Source organism: Solanum verrucosum, unplaced genomic scaffold, assembly GCF_900185275.1.
Source record: "Solanum verrucosum unplaced genomic scaffold, falcon-dt-bn FXZP01000189.1, whole genome shotgun sequence".
Classification (NCBI taxonomy): domain Eukaryota; kingdom Viridiplantae; phylum Streptophyta; class Magnoliopsida; order Solanales; family Solanaceae; genus Solanum; species Solanum verrucosum.
In genome coordinates, this window is record NW_026020814.1 from 611,186 (window position 1) to 627,156 (window position 15,971).

A 15,971-nucleotide genomic window follows, 5' to 3' on the forward strand; every position below is an offset into this window, starting at 1 on the left:
AAGGCTTTAAGCCTGCTGGACAAGGAATATGTTCTTATAACAGCAGAAATGGACCAGGTCCTCAGAACAGTCCTTCAAGTGGAAGTCATGAGAGGAACAATATTGATGCGTGTCAAATTTGTGGTAGGAATAATCATACTGCTCTTAAGTGTTTTTACATGTGGGATTACTCTTACCAAGCCGCAGATGAGCTACCACAAGCATTGACTGTTACTAATCTACAAAACACTACTGATGACACCTTGTATGTTGACTCAGGAGCAAGTAGCCATATGGCATATAACTCAAGTATCCTAACTGATCTTAAACACTACAATGGACCAGATAAAATCATTATTGGAAATGGATCAAAGTTAGACATAACACATGTTGGAAACATATCCGGATCAGGTCTAAAGTTAAAAGAAGTTCTTGTAGCCCCTAAGATTAATAAAAATTTACTTTCAGCTAGTAAGCTTGCAAAGGATAATTGTTGCACTCTTGAATTTGATGAAACTAACTTTGTTGTAAAGGACAAGAAGACAAGGACACTGCTGGCCAAGGGAACTAAAATGAATGGACTCTATGCTTTGGAAGATAACAATCTCTATGCTTTAACTGTTGCACATGATTGAAACACGTCAGACAACATGTGGCATACTAGATTAGAACACCCTAGTTTGAAGTCTTTAAAAGTTTTGAATAGTACTAGTTGCATCAATATTAGTAGTTGGAATAAAATGTCTACTTTTTGTTCTAGTTGTCAGTAGGGAAAGCGTTGTAAACTTCCAATTGGTTTGAGAAATAACCTTTATTGAAAATCCATTGTGATTTATGAGGACCTACTTCTGTCGAATCTTCCCAACATATGAAATATTATGTCGTTTTTGTTGATGATCACGAGATATACATGGATTTATCCACTGAAAAAAAATCTGAATCTTTTGAGGTCTTTGTAAAATTTCAGAAAATGGTGAAAAATAATTTTCTAAAGGGATTAAGATTTTTCAGTGTGATGAAGGTGGTAAGTTTATCCAAACAGACTTTATCAAGCATTTGGAAGATTATGGCATTGTGAGACATATTTAATGTCCTAACACATCTGAATAAAATGGAGTTGCAGAGAGAAAATATAGACATATTGTGAAGACTGGCTTAACTCTATTACTTTATGCTAACCTACCTTTGTTTCTATGGGTTGAGGCTTTTCTCACTGCAGTATTTCTAATTAATAGACTGTCTTCCTCAGTCCTAAAGATGATGACTCCATTTGTTAAGTTATATGGGGAACAACCTGATTACAATAGCCTAAAAGTGTTTAGGTGTAGATGTTTTCCATATATCAAGGGTAGCAACAAGTTCAGTCCAAAGACTTAACCTTGTGTGTTCATAGGGTACATCAGCTTACACAAAGGATATCGATGCTATCATCCACCTACAAGGAGGGTTTACATAACCAGACATGTTATATTTAATGAAAATACATTACCCTATTTGTCTCCAAATCAATCTCAGACTAACATTGATGTATTACCTCACCTTGCCACTTTTGTTAGCACGTGATAATTTTGATTCAGGGAAAGTACAGGCTGTTAGTACACACGTTAATGGTGATAATGTTGCTACTACTCATATACTCATTGATGATGGAAGTACCATTGACCTCTCAAGCGCAGGATCAGATGTTGAGGAATATGTTGAATGTGATGATCCATACAGTAGTATTGAAGCTCCAGCTGTAGATTTTGGATCTACTAGTGGCAGTGAGGAACATGTTGCACTTACAGGTCCAGTCAATGAGCATCATCAAATAACTACTTTAGTTGTTGTACCTGTTGACCATCAATTTGACAATGCTACACTCCAATCAACTACTTTGGTTGATGTACCAGTTGAGGTACTTCTTGTACCACAAGGGCATCATATGATCACTAGACACAAGGCGAAGGAACACAACTTATCAATTGTTGCTCGCAGCAGCAAAGACATTCTATGGGAACCAAATACTACTAAGGAAACACTCAAGTCACCTCATTGGCATGCAGCAATACATGAGGAAATCAATGTTTTACACACTAACAAGACAGGGATATTGGTGTCCAAATCTCCTGGTATAAATTTGATTGGCTCAAAATGGGTGTTCAAGACCAAATTAAAAGTTGATGGAACAATAGATAGATACAAGGCCAGACTTGTGGCCAGGGGGTTCTCTCAGCTTGAAGGCATAAACTTTGAAGAAACTTTTGGCCCTGTGGTTAAAGCCACAACTATTAGAGTAGTTATAACCATTGCCATCAACTCAAAGTGGGAAATTCAACAACTCGATGTCAAAAAAAAAATTCTCCATGGGTTTCTACAAGAAGAGGTGTACATGAGTCAACCTCCTAGATTTATTGATCCCAAGTATCCTCAGCATGTGTGTCTACTTAAAAAGGCATTGTATGGTCTTAAACAAGCACCAATAGCCTGGTTTGATAGGTTTAACATGCATCTCCTACACCCTGGCTTCATCTGTAGTAAGGCATATTCTTCATTATTTACATTGCAAGCTCACAAAGGCACCATATTTCTCTTGTTATATATGGATGATATTATTATCACTGGTAGTAATCCATCGCATGTCTCCGAGTTAGTTCGCTAACTTAGGAAATAATTTTCCATGAAAGATCTTGGTCATTTACACTTCTTTCTAGGAGTAGAGGTTAAGTATTTTGATGGGGGTATCCACTTAAGTCAGAGTAAGTATGTTGTTGAGCTGCTGGACAAGACTGAAATAACTTTGGCAAAGGTTGTAGCCACTCCTTTGGCTCAAAAACATGGTTTACATGAAGCTGTAGGAAGCCTGGTTGATGCATTTTTTTACAGAATGATAGTAAGGAGTCTTCAATACTTGACACTCATAAGACCGGATATTACTCATGTTGTGAATTTAGCAAGCTAATTTATGCAAAATCCAAACAAGGGGTGAAAAGGATTCTCAGGTACATCAAAGGTACTCTACACTTGGGACTCAGAATTATTTCACAATCATTTCACAATCATCATGTAGGTTGTATGGATACTCATGTTGATTGAGGAGGTTGTACCACCACTAGGAGATCAACTACAGGCCATAACATCTACCTAGGTGCAAACTGTATTCCTTGGACTACCAAGAAACAGTCCACAGTTGCCCGATCGAGTGTTGAAGCTGAGTATAGAGCACTAGCCTTCACTGTAGCATAGATGGCATGGATCATATATCTACTTCATGACCTTGGGGTGTTTCTTCGATCTGTACTTATATTGTATTGTGATAACATGAGTGCCTTGTACATGACGATTAATCCAGTTATGCATGCTAGAACCAAACAAATGGACTATCAATTTGTTCGTGAGAAGGTGGCCAGAGGACAACTTCTTACTCAGTTTGTGAGGTCTAAGGATCAGCTAGCTGATATTCATACAAAGGCATTAACCAAACAGGTTTTTGTTGAGTTTCGTAGCAAGCTAAGAGTTACAGTCCCTCCACTCACTAACTTGAGGGGAAGTGTTGAAGGAAGCTGATGGAACATGTCAAAGGAACAGGTTCGACGAAGTTGACTGACAAGTTAGAGTTAGAGTTACACTATGACTAGACTATTAAATCCTAATTTATGTACAAGTCTATATTATGTATGACTAAAGCTGATGTAGTCGACTAGGATAAGGTGTAAATAATGTATTTGTGTTGTATTAGAATTCCTAGTGTAGCTAGTATAGGACTCTTCTCCTATATAAGGAGTATGTAACTCAACCATTCAATTATCAATACAATCCTTGATTTCTCCATACTTACGTGAGAATTCTACATATGCGTCAATCTCATTTTACTTGTCTATTTTAGTTTAACAAGAGAAGAATAATTTCTTTCTTCTATTTTACTCTTGATATTAATTACTAATTTTCTCAAAAATTAATAAATGCTAATAGTCATAAATATTATAATAAAAAATACATATTATTATCATAAAAATAGATATTTTTTTAATGAATAAGTGTAAGTGAACGGAAGAGCAAGAAGTAGATTTGGCTATTGCTATATATTAGTCAACAACAATTAATAGGTAGCGTGACTATATATCACTTGCGGAGGAAAATTGAAATTGAATTAAATAAAAGCGACATGCAGCTATAACACTTTTTTGAATAAAACGCCATCTCAGTAATTTCAAGAAAACGAAATATAGCTACTATCATCTGTCTTTTTTGCATGTTATTTTATAGTAGAAAATGAAATATAGCCACTTATAATATGTATATTTCTATTATAGAAGTCAAACCGTCCCCCAAATTTAAGGGACCCTACCTCATCTAGTGATGAATTATTTTTTGGTTTTTTTAAATTGTGCAAATAAAATAGACATTTTAGTACCATAAAGTCTCACGAAATTAATATAGATGGGATCATAAAATATAATTAGTTTTTTTTTTTATAACAACTGTAAAAGATTACCATTATCATCAAAATATTATTAGTTTATAGAGGTATTATTTAATCGATAAATTAATATTTATTAATTTAAAGAGTGTTTCGATATCACAAAATTCGTTGGGGGAAAAAATCTCAGAGAATTTAATAAATAAACTCACTTGTGAAAGCGTCATTCATGAAGTTGAGGTCATGATTAATGATCTCGGTTACCATAATAAAATGGACGTTAATAACTTGTTGGATGGGTGAAAATGATACATGTTCAAAGGTCTAGAGCTTAGAAGAAATCGTGGATACCATTGAAAAATAATAATGTTGATGATAAAGTTGAAGATGATATAATACGTTAGGAATCAGTTACAGTAAGGAATCACTTATCGCATTTAGAACTCTTCTCAATTTTATGGTGCAGTTCGAAAAGACAATACCGATACTTTTAGATGCAATAAGAAAAGTTAGAGATGAGGTTTAATTAGATTTAAATTTTAACAAAACAACATAACACAATAAAATCATATTTCACTAAATTGTCTTAGATATATTTGCACTTTTAAAGAATTATTAATTTATAATATTAATGGGACCATATATTTATATTGGGGTCTTTTGAAAATATTTTATCTTATTATCGTATCAAAATGAGTGATATTTTTCAATGATCCAAGTTAAGACCGAAGAAAAATATTATCTTAGAGAAATTAATAATTAATCGAGTATCAATTTAGTGAAGTTTTACGGTATAATAGAAAAGGTTGAACTGGATGGAGGGAGTAAGATAACAATATCAAATGTTAGTAATTCATTAATTAGGTTAAAAATTAAACTATTGTATATGCTTCGTGAGTTTATCTTAACATAAATTAGGATTCCAAATTTAGGGGAGGATCGAAGCTAGAAATTTGGGTTTAAAGAGTCTGCATTCTAGAAAATATAATTTTATTGGGTCGCTCATAATAAATTATGTATACATATTATAAGTGGAACATTTAAAAATAAATGTAGATTGTGTCGAAACTTTAAAATTTTGTTGGACCTGTAGCTTCACCCTTAGTGTCATCTAAACCTACCATATCCAACTGAACTCGTACATCGACTTCTAGATCTCTTTGCCGAGAATGATTTAGAAAATATTTAAAGTTTATGAATATTTCGTAAACAGTATCAAATTAATATTATAATGAGAGATAAATGTTGAAAACACTCTTAAATTTGGCATGAATTATTAATTTAGTTCTCCAACTATTGACAGACTTAAAAACACCCCTCTACTTGGTTAAGCAATTTAAAAACACTCCTCTTATGCCTCTTGTCGTCCACCTATGTGTATATCTGGAATTTTCTGTTGATATGGTGTACACAAAGATATATATGGTAAAAAAAAATAAAAAAAATATACAAATAATTAAATGCTAAAATTTAGTAAGGAAGATTTTTTTTCTTACCTCACCCCATCCGCTACCCAGGTACCCCAATCCCACCACCCCCAATCCCCCTAAATTTTTTAAAAGTTTTTTTAAAAAAGCTTTTTATCCAACACCACCGTGTCCCCCTCCTCCCCAAAAAAAATTACTTTAAAAATAAAATATATTTTTTCTTATCCCACCCCTACCTCCCCACTCCCCACTCCCCGTCCAAAAAAAAGTTTAAAAGAGTTTATTTTTGGGAGTGGATGGGTAGTGAGGTGTGAGGTTGGGGTACCGGGTAGAGGATGTGTGAGATGATGAGAAATTAAATTTTGAGAAAGAAAAAACGTTCTTTTATCTACTTAAATTGTTAAATTCTTAGCATTTAGTTATTTAAATATTTTAAAAATATTTTTCTATTACATATATATATATGTGTACGTCACGTCAACAAAAAATTTCACATGTATGCACATGTGGCATAAGAGGGATATTTTTAAATTCACTTAATGAAGTAGAAGAGTGTTTTTAAGACTGTCAATAGTTGGGGAACTAAAGTAATAATTCACGTCAAATTTAGGAGTATTTTTAAGGGAAAATTGTACATAATGGCAAACTATTAATTCAAATTAAATGGTATAACCACACTTTGATTTAATTGTGTCCTATAGCAAACTGTTTGTCAGCGCCTCTCTCCCTCAAACTCTCGCTCGCCACTCTCCTCTCTCGCTCACTCTCTCTGTGCTCGCCTCTCTCGCGTTATACACAAAAGTGTATAAATTGCGTTTCTGTTTGTATAAAGCGAGAGAAAATTGTATATACGCATGCAAATACATATATATTCGTCCTATACACTTATAATTATACAATAAAAATATTCCCCTGCCCAGTTCTCTTTTGTCTTTCTCTCTTTCTCGTTTTATACAACAGAATTGTATAAATTGTGTTTCTGTTTGTATAAAGCGCGAGAAAATTGTATATACACATGCAAATACATATATATTCGTCCTATACACTTATAATTATACAATAAAAATATTCCCCTGCCCAGTTTTATGCTTGTATAATGTATAATTTATGTTTGTCAACGATTTATACAAACGAGAGACTAACAACAATTTATATGTTTCTGTTTGTATAAAGCGAGAGAAAATTGTATATACACATGCAAATACATATATATTCGTCCTATACACTTATAATTATACAATAAAAATATTCCCCTGCCCAGTTTTATGCTTGTATAATGTATAATTTATGTTTGTCAACGATTTATACAAACGAGAGACTAACAACAATTTATATAAATGGTCTGCCAGCGAAATTATACAATTTTGAAGAGGAGCCAACGAATTATACAATTGCTTCTTTTTGTATATATGTATAGCGAATTATACATATATATGTTTGCTATGGAGCGCAATTATGCAAACTTTGCTATAGCATACAAATATGATTTTTTTGTTTGCTATATGTGAAAGTTTCTCTATTTTTAATACTTCTCTTATAATAATAATTGAATTCACCGTAAATATTTAGTACAATTCTTAATATATAAGTATATCCGCTCGAGTCTGCATATATCAATCAAATCAAAGTGATTAAAAACGCGGTTGGGGCAGCTAAGTTTGAATAAAGAGAATCCTCACTTTAATTTGTACACATGAAATTTTCTCTCTTGCTACTACTTTGCTTACTCAAAAAAAAGTAAACGATAAAATTTAAAGTAAAGTTGACTTTTGCACGTTTTATGTCTCTCAATGGACAATATACGTAGGTTACTTGTATATAAAGGGCCTCATGCATGGTTATTATATTATACAAATATCATAGAGTTCTTTACATTTATCTTAGTATATATTTGCTCTAAAAGATAGTATTAAATTTGTTATATTCAAGCATTATGGTGTCTCTAAGTAGGAACCTCATTTTGGCATTTTTGTGTTTTTTATTGGGCTTTGTTTGCTTTAGCAATGCCCAATTGTCAGCCAATTTTTATGGGACGTCGTGCCGTAACCTGCAGACAATTGTAAGAAATTCAATGATACAAGCCGTGAATAGAGAGGCCAGACTTGGTGCCTCTATTCTTCGCTTGTTCTTCCATGATTGCTTCGTTAATGTAAGCTCATTTCATCTTCTTTTTCATTATTATCGATCGTATTTTATTATTGATCGGAAACGACTTTGTAAAAATACAGGATAAGAATTCAATTCTATCTGAACTCTATGCATAGTGGAAATTTAATACATATGTGACGGAGTAGTACTTCTCTTATCCGTTGATATAAAAGTACACGCTTTTAATAAAAGACAACATATATTGATAAGTAGGGCCTATATAGTGTAGTATTAATATATACTTCCTCATTCGAGTTTATGTAACAATAATTTTTTAGTTCATTTCTAAAAGAATAATGACTTTCTAAATCTAAAAATACTTAACTTAAACTTCTTATATCTTCACCGATCTGTATTATAGTTACTTAGATGTTATTATTATGACATATATATGTATTATCACAAATTTCAAGTCTTAAATTGTACTAATTCAAACTGTCATATAATGAGTGTTAATAATGGTCATATATTTTAAAAATTTTGAAGGAATATAATTCAGGAAGCATTTGTTTTATTCTAATATAATATTTTTTTCTCTTAATTTTTAGGGGTGTGATGCATCAATACTATTGGATGACACATCAACATTTACAGGAGAAAAGAATGCAAACCCAAACAGGAACTCAGCAAGAGGATATGAAGTGATAGACACCATTAAAGCTCAAGTTGAATCTGCTTGTCCGAATGTTGTCTCTTGTGCAGATATTCTTGCTCTTGCTGCTCGACAAGGCACCGTGCTCGTCAGTAATCCTTTATCAAAATTTTCATTCATATATATATATATACCACTAAATATAGTAGTTTGTGTCAACACAACCTCAAAATTTTCATGCTTTCTTATTTAGAAACATTTAACTCTACAATGTTTTTAGTGATGAATTTTTTCGCTTTTTCCAGAGTTAAACATAAAAAACATGTTTGTCCGTAGAATTAGAATTCCAATTGAATTTGAATCTCATAATTTTCATGAATTTGAAAAACATCATTAAGGTTTTTTCACTCCAAGTTAATAACTCTTTTTTTTTAAACAACTCCAGTTTTCAAATAATGTTATTTTTCACTTTGAAAATAAAATTATTCTTTTTTTCAAATTTCACAATGAAACATGATCAAACGCTCACTTAATCTTACTTTTTAATTTTACTGAATCCCTTGTCTAAACAAAGAAGTAACATGTTCAATAGAGGAGTAAGTTAATTCCTTACTCAAATCCTCTTTATTGTTGATATATATGTGAAGAACTTACGTAAATGTACCCTTTTATCAACATGATCGATGTATACAATATCTATATATTTCGATTTAATTGTATATATTTTACAAAGTTTAACAACCAAAAACATTTGATATTAATTTTCTCAATTAATTTGTTATGCAGCTAGGAGGGCCATCATGGGCAGTGCCATTGGGCCGAAGAGACGCAAGGACCGCAAGCCAAAGCGCCGCCAACACCCAAATCCCCGCACCATCTTCCAGTCTTTCAACTTTACTCTCCATGTTCTCCGCCAAAGGCCTAAATGCCCGTGACATGACGGCACTCTCCGGAAGCCACACGATCGGCCAAGCTCGGTGCACCACTTTCAGAAACCGGATCTACAACGACACCAACATTGACACGCAATTCGCCGCCACGCGCAGGGCTGGGTGCCCTGCTTCTGGCGGCGATGCCAATTTGGCCCCGTTGGATATCCAGACGCCGAACCGGTTCGATAATGATTATTATCAGAACCTAGTGGTTCGGCGTGGGTTGCTTCACTCGGATCAGGAATTGTTTAACGGTGGATCTCAGGATGCGTTGGTGAGGAGTTATAGTAATAATGTTGCGAGTTTTAGAAGTGATTTTGCTGCAGCTATGGTGAAGATGGGGAATATTAGTCCACTTACTGGAACTAATGGAGAGATTAGAACAAACTGCAGGGCTATCAACTAGATAAGTTATTAGTAATTTAAAATTGTCATATATAAACTTTGATTACTAGTAAGTTTTATCACCTCCTCTGTACCAAATATAAGTGTCATAATTTAACTAGACACGAAGTTTATGAAATAAATGGAGATTTTTGAATTTTGCGATTTTAAATCTAAAATGTGTGTAATCTTAAACTTGTCAGTTACCAGAAAAATTCAATTGCAGAGAGCTGAAGATTGATTAAAAATACATCACCAAATCCATATTACTAAATCTGCTGTTTTGTGAGATATACGACCAAATAGAAAGCTTTTTATTTTACTGATACATGCATGTTGTTTGTTACTTGACCAAATCCATACTAAAATCCCAGAGTTTCTTAGCCAAATCCATGTCCCTAGCCTTCTTCGATGGGGTGGCCAAATTGTTGTCCTGAAAATATTCGCCACTCACCCCCTTCACTTGTGGATTCAACGCTATATAACAGGTGGTTGATGCTCCCTAGAGAAGAGGAATAAATGGAAGTTAAAAACTGATCATTTGCCATACCTGTTAACACTTCCAAAACAATCTGCGGAAAATGGTGAAACTTGCATACTGCAAATAGAACATACCTGTTGAACATTTTTAAGCAGGAGTTTTCCAATAGTACTTACTAAGCCTGGGCCATACAGAAAACGTAGCATTAATTTTCAACCAACTATAAGCAGAAAACAGACGTTATGAAAAGCTTCTCGTTAGGCCAAAACAGTAAAAGTAAACAATTCTATTATGATCTGCAGGCTTAGAAGTTAGAACTATATGAAGAGACTTTAAAAGAAATGTCAAATGTCATAGAGATAAATGAGTCTCACAAGTCACAAGGTCATGCAAAGTCCACAAGGGGATCCACTGTTCCAATTATTTGGTGTGAAGGTTCAATGCTACCCACCCTCCTCCTCGAAAGTCGTTATGACAAAGTTCTACTCCACCCCCCAGTAGAAAAAAATTTAGAAATTCAACCAAAACAGAGTTGAGAAGTGAGAAAGATACTGAAAGACAAAACAAAAGGCAAATGCCATTTGCCTGCCATGCCATGATTTAGTATCAGTTAGTGCTAGATGCTCGATTCAAGATATCTAAAGAAGGCATAACGCACTACACATTCCATTATACCAATTTGAAGCCAGGTACTAAATAAAAAGGAGAAAGGAAAAGAAAGCAGAAAGAGGGAATATTATTACCATTAATGATAGTCATATGACGGAAAAGATTGCTTGAGATTGCTCCAGGATTAAGTGAGTTTGCAGTTATTTCCACACCATCTTCCTGTTCAAAGTAAAGATCAACTAAAATTTTTAAGAGTTTAGTTGCATAACATGGACCCCTCAGCTCTAGATATGATTGAATACGGATGCCAGGAACTGCAAACCAAGCATTTCTTGAAGTGAAAAAAGGAAATACCCAAATGCCCACTCCAAGCAACAAATGTGTTTGTCTCTTGGAATGGAGCAATACCGTGACTTACACATAAACCCAATATGAAAATAAGACGAGAAAGCAGCATGTAAGATATATTTCTGAGAAATCACCTTTAAGTGCTTCGCGAGCTCATATGTTGACAGTATGTTAGCCATCTTTGATTGGCCATATGCCGAGAACTTGCGGTAGCTGCAAACAGGTTACAAACAACGAAAAAGTGGAAATGAATTTACAATGACCAAATGTGTGTTTTTCTTTAAAAAAATCTTTATAGTAGCTAGTACCAAGAAGGTACAGCAATAGTACACAGCAAAATTACAATAGTTCCATTACAGCATTATAGCAATTAGCTTAGAGATTCGTAGAAATAAAAAATATGTGATACATCATCAATTATCTCTTCCTAGCACCAAAAAAGGTAGATTCTGTAAGCACTTATATTTGTAAATAGCATCTTTGGGTTCTCTCAAGTCAAATGCTCCAGATCATCCATAGAGGGATTGTTCTCTATGCAAAAGTAGAGAACAGACCAATAGTTCCAAATGATAGAAATGAATCACCAACTGTGAGCATGAAAAGCTTGTCATCTTTAATTTGTTGTTCTAGAGTATTAACAGAACTAATTTGACGAAAAGCAAATAAGATCAATGATCAGCTAAAGGGTGTGATCACGAAATTAAGGATAACCAACATGGTTCATAGTAAGGCTCCAATACAGATAGTATAACCTCCAGTAAGTCAAATCAGAAAACATCTTTCTTTCAATATATCACACAAGCATACAACATCTGGAGCTGTAAGACAGAACTCTCCCATATGCTTACAAAAGTCATCAAGCGACTGAAGCAATGATTCTGGGCAAACGAAGGTTTCCCTTAATTGAGAATGGATAAGTAGGCTGTTAGTTTACTATGCTTGTCATGAGGATAACCACTGATTAAGAGTGACAAGTAGAGATGGTTAGTTAGTTACTAAGCATCTTGCGGGTAATAAATATAAAACGGCACTTGTAGATATTTTGACATTTTAACTTCACATTCTTATAGTCATGATTGAACTAACACCGAAACATAATTATATTACCTTTCCTGGTCATTAATTTTGTCAAACCGAATTCCCTCAGGATATGTAAGATAATGAGCGTCTGATGCAACATTGACTATCCTTCCCTCTCTCTTTGTTTCACATGCTGTCTCCTTCATCTTCTCCAACAACAAATTTGTCAAAAGGAAGTGACCTTCAAACACAAGAAAAAAGAATAATTATGGCTAAGATGATTGAGTGGGTATGCATTTCCCTCTTGAAAGTGCAATTATAGAATCATCGCCCATCTTTCATCTATTATTGTAGTAAATTAAATCCAAACCTTGTAACATCTGTTACATATGTAGTGTGTGACTGAAGAGGGGATGACAAAGTATGGGCAAGGCTTTCTACGTCTACATGAAAACTGGCTTCAACATAGAAAGCCTAAGCAGTAGTAATTTAAAATCATGCTTTGTCTCCCTAGTATCATTGTTGCACATCTACGTTAATTCGGGTCTCAAATGGCTTTCTCCGTCCACATTAACAAATGAAGTCTAAGATGAAAAAGTATTGACAACTCAATCATGGATCTCCTTTAAGGGAGAACTGAATCTTCATTTTAGTATTATCAGGAAGCAGGGACTCAGCGATGTTTCGACACTATATATACATAGTTAAAATTATTTTTTATGTATCCCTTTAGCTTCTTCATGTGTTTACTTTTTCATATTTTGAACGCACTGGCTCCACCATTGTCAGGAAGGGAGATAGTACAGTTAAATCTGCTAAACCTTATGCTATCATTTTTCTTAAAGAACTATTGGTGAAAAGAAAAGATGCAACTATCTAAGGTTTTGTTCTATTTCTAGACTTCAACTTTCTCTGTCTTCTCCATAGCATGACCCGATTATGCTTGTCTTCAACACATAATAGATGTAATCAACAGCCATACCTAGATGATTTGTGGCAAATTGCAGCTCTATATTGTCTTTGGAGAGCATAAAGGGAATTGCCATCACGCCTGCATTGTTACTTAAGAATGACAAGATAATGTTAGTAGATGTTAATGGAGACAGAGATTCTTGCAAAATGGCAAAACTAGGGAGAAAAAAAGTGCAAACTCTTCCAGTATCTGATTACTACTCTTATTCTTCACTTACATTAAAATGTTCAATGAGTGACCTGATGATATAAAATCAGCTGCAAATTTCTTTACTGAATCAAATGAACTAAGATCCAACTCCATTACATCAACTTTGGCAGCAGGGATTTCCTTTAATATTGCTTCTTTAACATCTTTTCCAGCAGTCATATTCCTGACAGCAATGATAACATGAACTCCGCGCAGAGCGAGAACACGGCTAGTTTCAGCACCAATACCACTAGATGCTCCTGCAAATGGATCCATGCATGTTTATAACATTTGGAGAGGCAAACGAGTTTTTTCTTATCTTTTCATGTAAATTTTTTTGTAAGAACTTAGAAGATTTCATCTAAACGTGACATCTCACATTGATTGTGGTTATACAAAAATTAGAAAAATAATAATAAATGATGACATTCAACAAAATGTACAAGAAGAATATTACTCCCCTGTCCCAATCCCAATTTATATGACTCACTTTTCTTTTTAATCGGTCCCAAAAAATGATACATTTCTATATTTAGTAACAACTTAATTTTCAAATGTTCATTTTAATTAAATAATTTATAGTCACACATGACACAACAAATATCTATGACGTACGCTAAACCACGAGATTCAAAAAAAAAATAAAAATCTTAAACTTCTTGCCAAGTCGAATCTAATTTGGGAAGGAAGGAGTAAGTCATTTGAGATGGTTTGATTATTGCATGCATAGACTTCCAAATGCACTAATCCATTGGTGGCAACATGAAAGAGACCTAAAACCACATGGAAAAAGTAGATTTGAAAAAAAAAAACCAGAGCAATGAGCACAATGGAGAGAAAATGACAAAAATGGTCCTTTCAGTACGCATTGAACATTTTTGATGATTTAAGTTTGTAAACATTTTTTATATCAAACATTTAACAATTTAAACGAGCTAGGACCAGGCGTGGTGTTTGAGAATCCAAAATCAGCACATAGATAACAGATTTTCAAAGTGAAATTTATTGATTTATACTTTAATCGGTAAAAACACCTACGCCACCAAAAAGTGAAAAGTGAAAAGTGAAATGTAGTAAGCACCTGTAACAATGGCGGTGAGACCGGAGCCGTCGATTCCATGGGTGACTTCTTCAGCAGTGGAGGAATACGAAAACCCAGATGGTCCGTTTTTCTTGAAAAGCCACATAGTTTAAGGTTCAATTTGCTGCTTCTGATTGTTTCTGTATCACTCTATTCACTAGCAATGAAAAATGTGCAAGTGAAAAAATGGTGCAACAGACAAAAACTCTGCTTGCACGGATTTTGATGGTATTAGTATATTGTGGTTTATTTACCTAAAGAAAAAAAATGGTGTATTAGGCAGCTCTGTTTACGGAAGGAGCACTGCATAAATTAAAGCACTGTATTTTGGGATTGAGTATCTTTCGCTAAGCGCCAATTTGTTTATCCCCAAATGTATGCTCCACTGTTTTCTTAGTTTTTTCTTTTCATTTTGTGTCCGATTTACGATATATGTGGAGTTCAACTAAATTTATATTCACATTGAAAACTCTTAACAAAGTCGACTGTCTTTTTAGTTATTAATTACTATTGTCATTAAGTTATTGGCGTATTAAATTTTATATGATTTAAAGTATTATGTCTGTAATACTTTTTTGGTTATGTACTTAATATGATAATTAGTTTGTAATTTTGAAATTTGTGTATTTAGAAATTACGATGTGTTGTATATGTTACTTGATCAAATTCATACTAAAAAGCCAGAGAACGTCTTACTTGGAATACCATGTCAGATTTTTGACTAGGCAAAATTCACTTTTTAGTTAACTTGATCAAATATAAGTTAAATGATTTTTCTGTGAAAAAAATGAAAAAGTAATTTCGTGTGATAAATTTATAAAGTTTAGATCACTTTTATGAGGAAAAAGAAAATTAAAAGGTGATATTTGAGTGATAAATTTTTTAATTGAATGAGCTTAATGTCAAGAAGAATATATAAAAGTGAATTTTGCGTGATAAATTCAAAATTGGATAATTATTGATTCAATTTATCCGTTATTATTGTTGGTGTTATTAAATTGTTGGATGTCTCTAGGCATAAGTTTTTCAAATTACTTTATTACGTGTCTCATACAACTAAAATATAAATCAAAAAGTTTATTCAAATCTTACAATTTTGAGCCCCTTTTTTTGTGAGAGAAAAAAATTATCTTGCACAAAACAATATCAATCAATTAAGAGAAAGGACTATAATTCCATATTGACTTCAACATGAAAAACGTTGCAAGTGCAAGTATATAGGAACTTCCACTATGATAGTGAAATGTTTTACATTGGCGAAACTATTTTGTAGTTTGTATTCGCTATCTGTATTGAAGTTCAACTAATCTGAATTTACATCATGTAGATCCCATTTGAGGAAAATATTTTTTACTAAGGATTTTTTCATACTTAAAACTCAAATTCAAAACCTTTAATTAAGAGATGAG

The 15,971-nt window shown here is 33.4% G+C and overlaps 2 protein-coding genes across 2 annotated transcripts; one reads left to right on the top strand and one right to left on the bottom strand.

The window, feature by feature from the left end:
- The first annotated feature begins 7,718 nt into the window (after positions 1-7,718).
- On the top strand, positions 7,719-10,030 carry LOC125813336 (peroxidase P7-like). The gene is made up of 3 exons (XM_049492837.1): positions 7,719-7,954; positions 8,502-8,693; positions 9,332-10,030. Exons 1-3 carry the CDS (start codon positions 7,739-7,741, stop codon positions 9,881-9,883), a joined length of 960 nt encoding a protein of 319 aa, XP_049348794.1. The 5' UTR covers positions 7,719-7,738; the 3' UTR covers positions 9,884-10,030.
- LOC125813339 (short-chain dehydrogenase TIC 32, chloroplastic-like) lies at positions 10,011-14,948 on the bottom strand. Its single transcript, XM_049492841.1, has 8 exons — positions 14,563-14,948; positions 13,510-13,741; positions 13,302-13,381; positions 12,407-12,560; positions 11,434-11,512; positions 11,086-11,170; positions 10,477-10,523; positions 10,011-10,363 (listed from the first exon to the last, which is right to left on the bottom strand). The coding sequence occupies exons 1-8, from the start codon at positions 14,666-14,668 to the stop codon at positions 10,205-10,207; spliced, it is 942 nt and encodes a 313-aa protein (XP_049348798.1). The 5' UTR covers positions 14,669-14,948; the 3' UTR covers positions 10,011-10,204.
- Between the last annotated feature and the right edge of the window lie 1,023 nt (positions 14,949-15,971).

What these genes read in the sequence shown, in the direction of transcription:
- LOC125813339 (XM_049492841.1), bottom strand. Translation starts at nt 14,668, where the DNA reads ATGTGGCTTTTCAAGAAAAACGGACCATCTGGGTTTTCGTATTCCTCC. An exon ending in TCTCACCGCCATTGTTACAG is followed by an intron (nt 13,742 to 14,562) that starts GTGCTTACTACA and finishes ATCCATTTGCAG; the next exon opens with GAGCATCTAGTGGTATTGGT. An exon ending in ATTTGCCACAAATCATCTAG is followed by an intron (nt 12,561 to 13,301) that starts GTATGGCTGTTG and finishes TTGTGTTTGAAG; the next exon opens with GTCACTTCCTTTTGACAAAT.
- LOC125813336 (XM_049492837.1), top strand. Translation starts at nt 7,739, where the DNA reads ATGGTGTCTCTAAGTAGGAACCTCATTTTGGCATTTTTGTGTTTTTTA. An exon ending in TCCATGATTGCTTCGTTAAT is followed by an intron (nt 7,955 to 8,501) that starts GTAAGCTCATTT and finishes CTTAATTTTTAG; the next exon opens with GGGTGTGATGCATCAATACT. An exon ending in CTCGACAAGGCACCGTGCTC is followed by an intron (nt 8,694 to 9,331) that starts GTCAGTAATCCT and finishes TTTGTTATGCAG; the next exon opens with CTAGGAGGGCCATCATGGGC.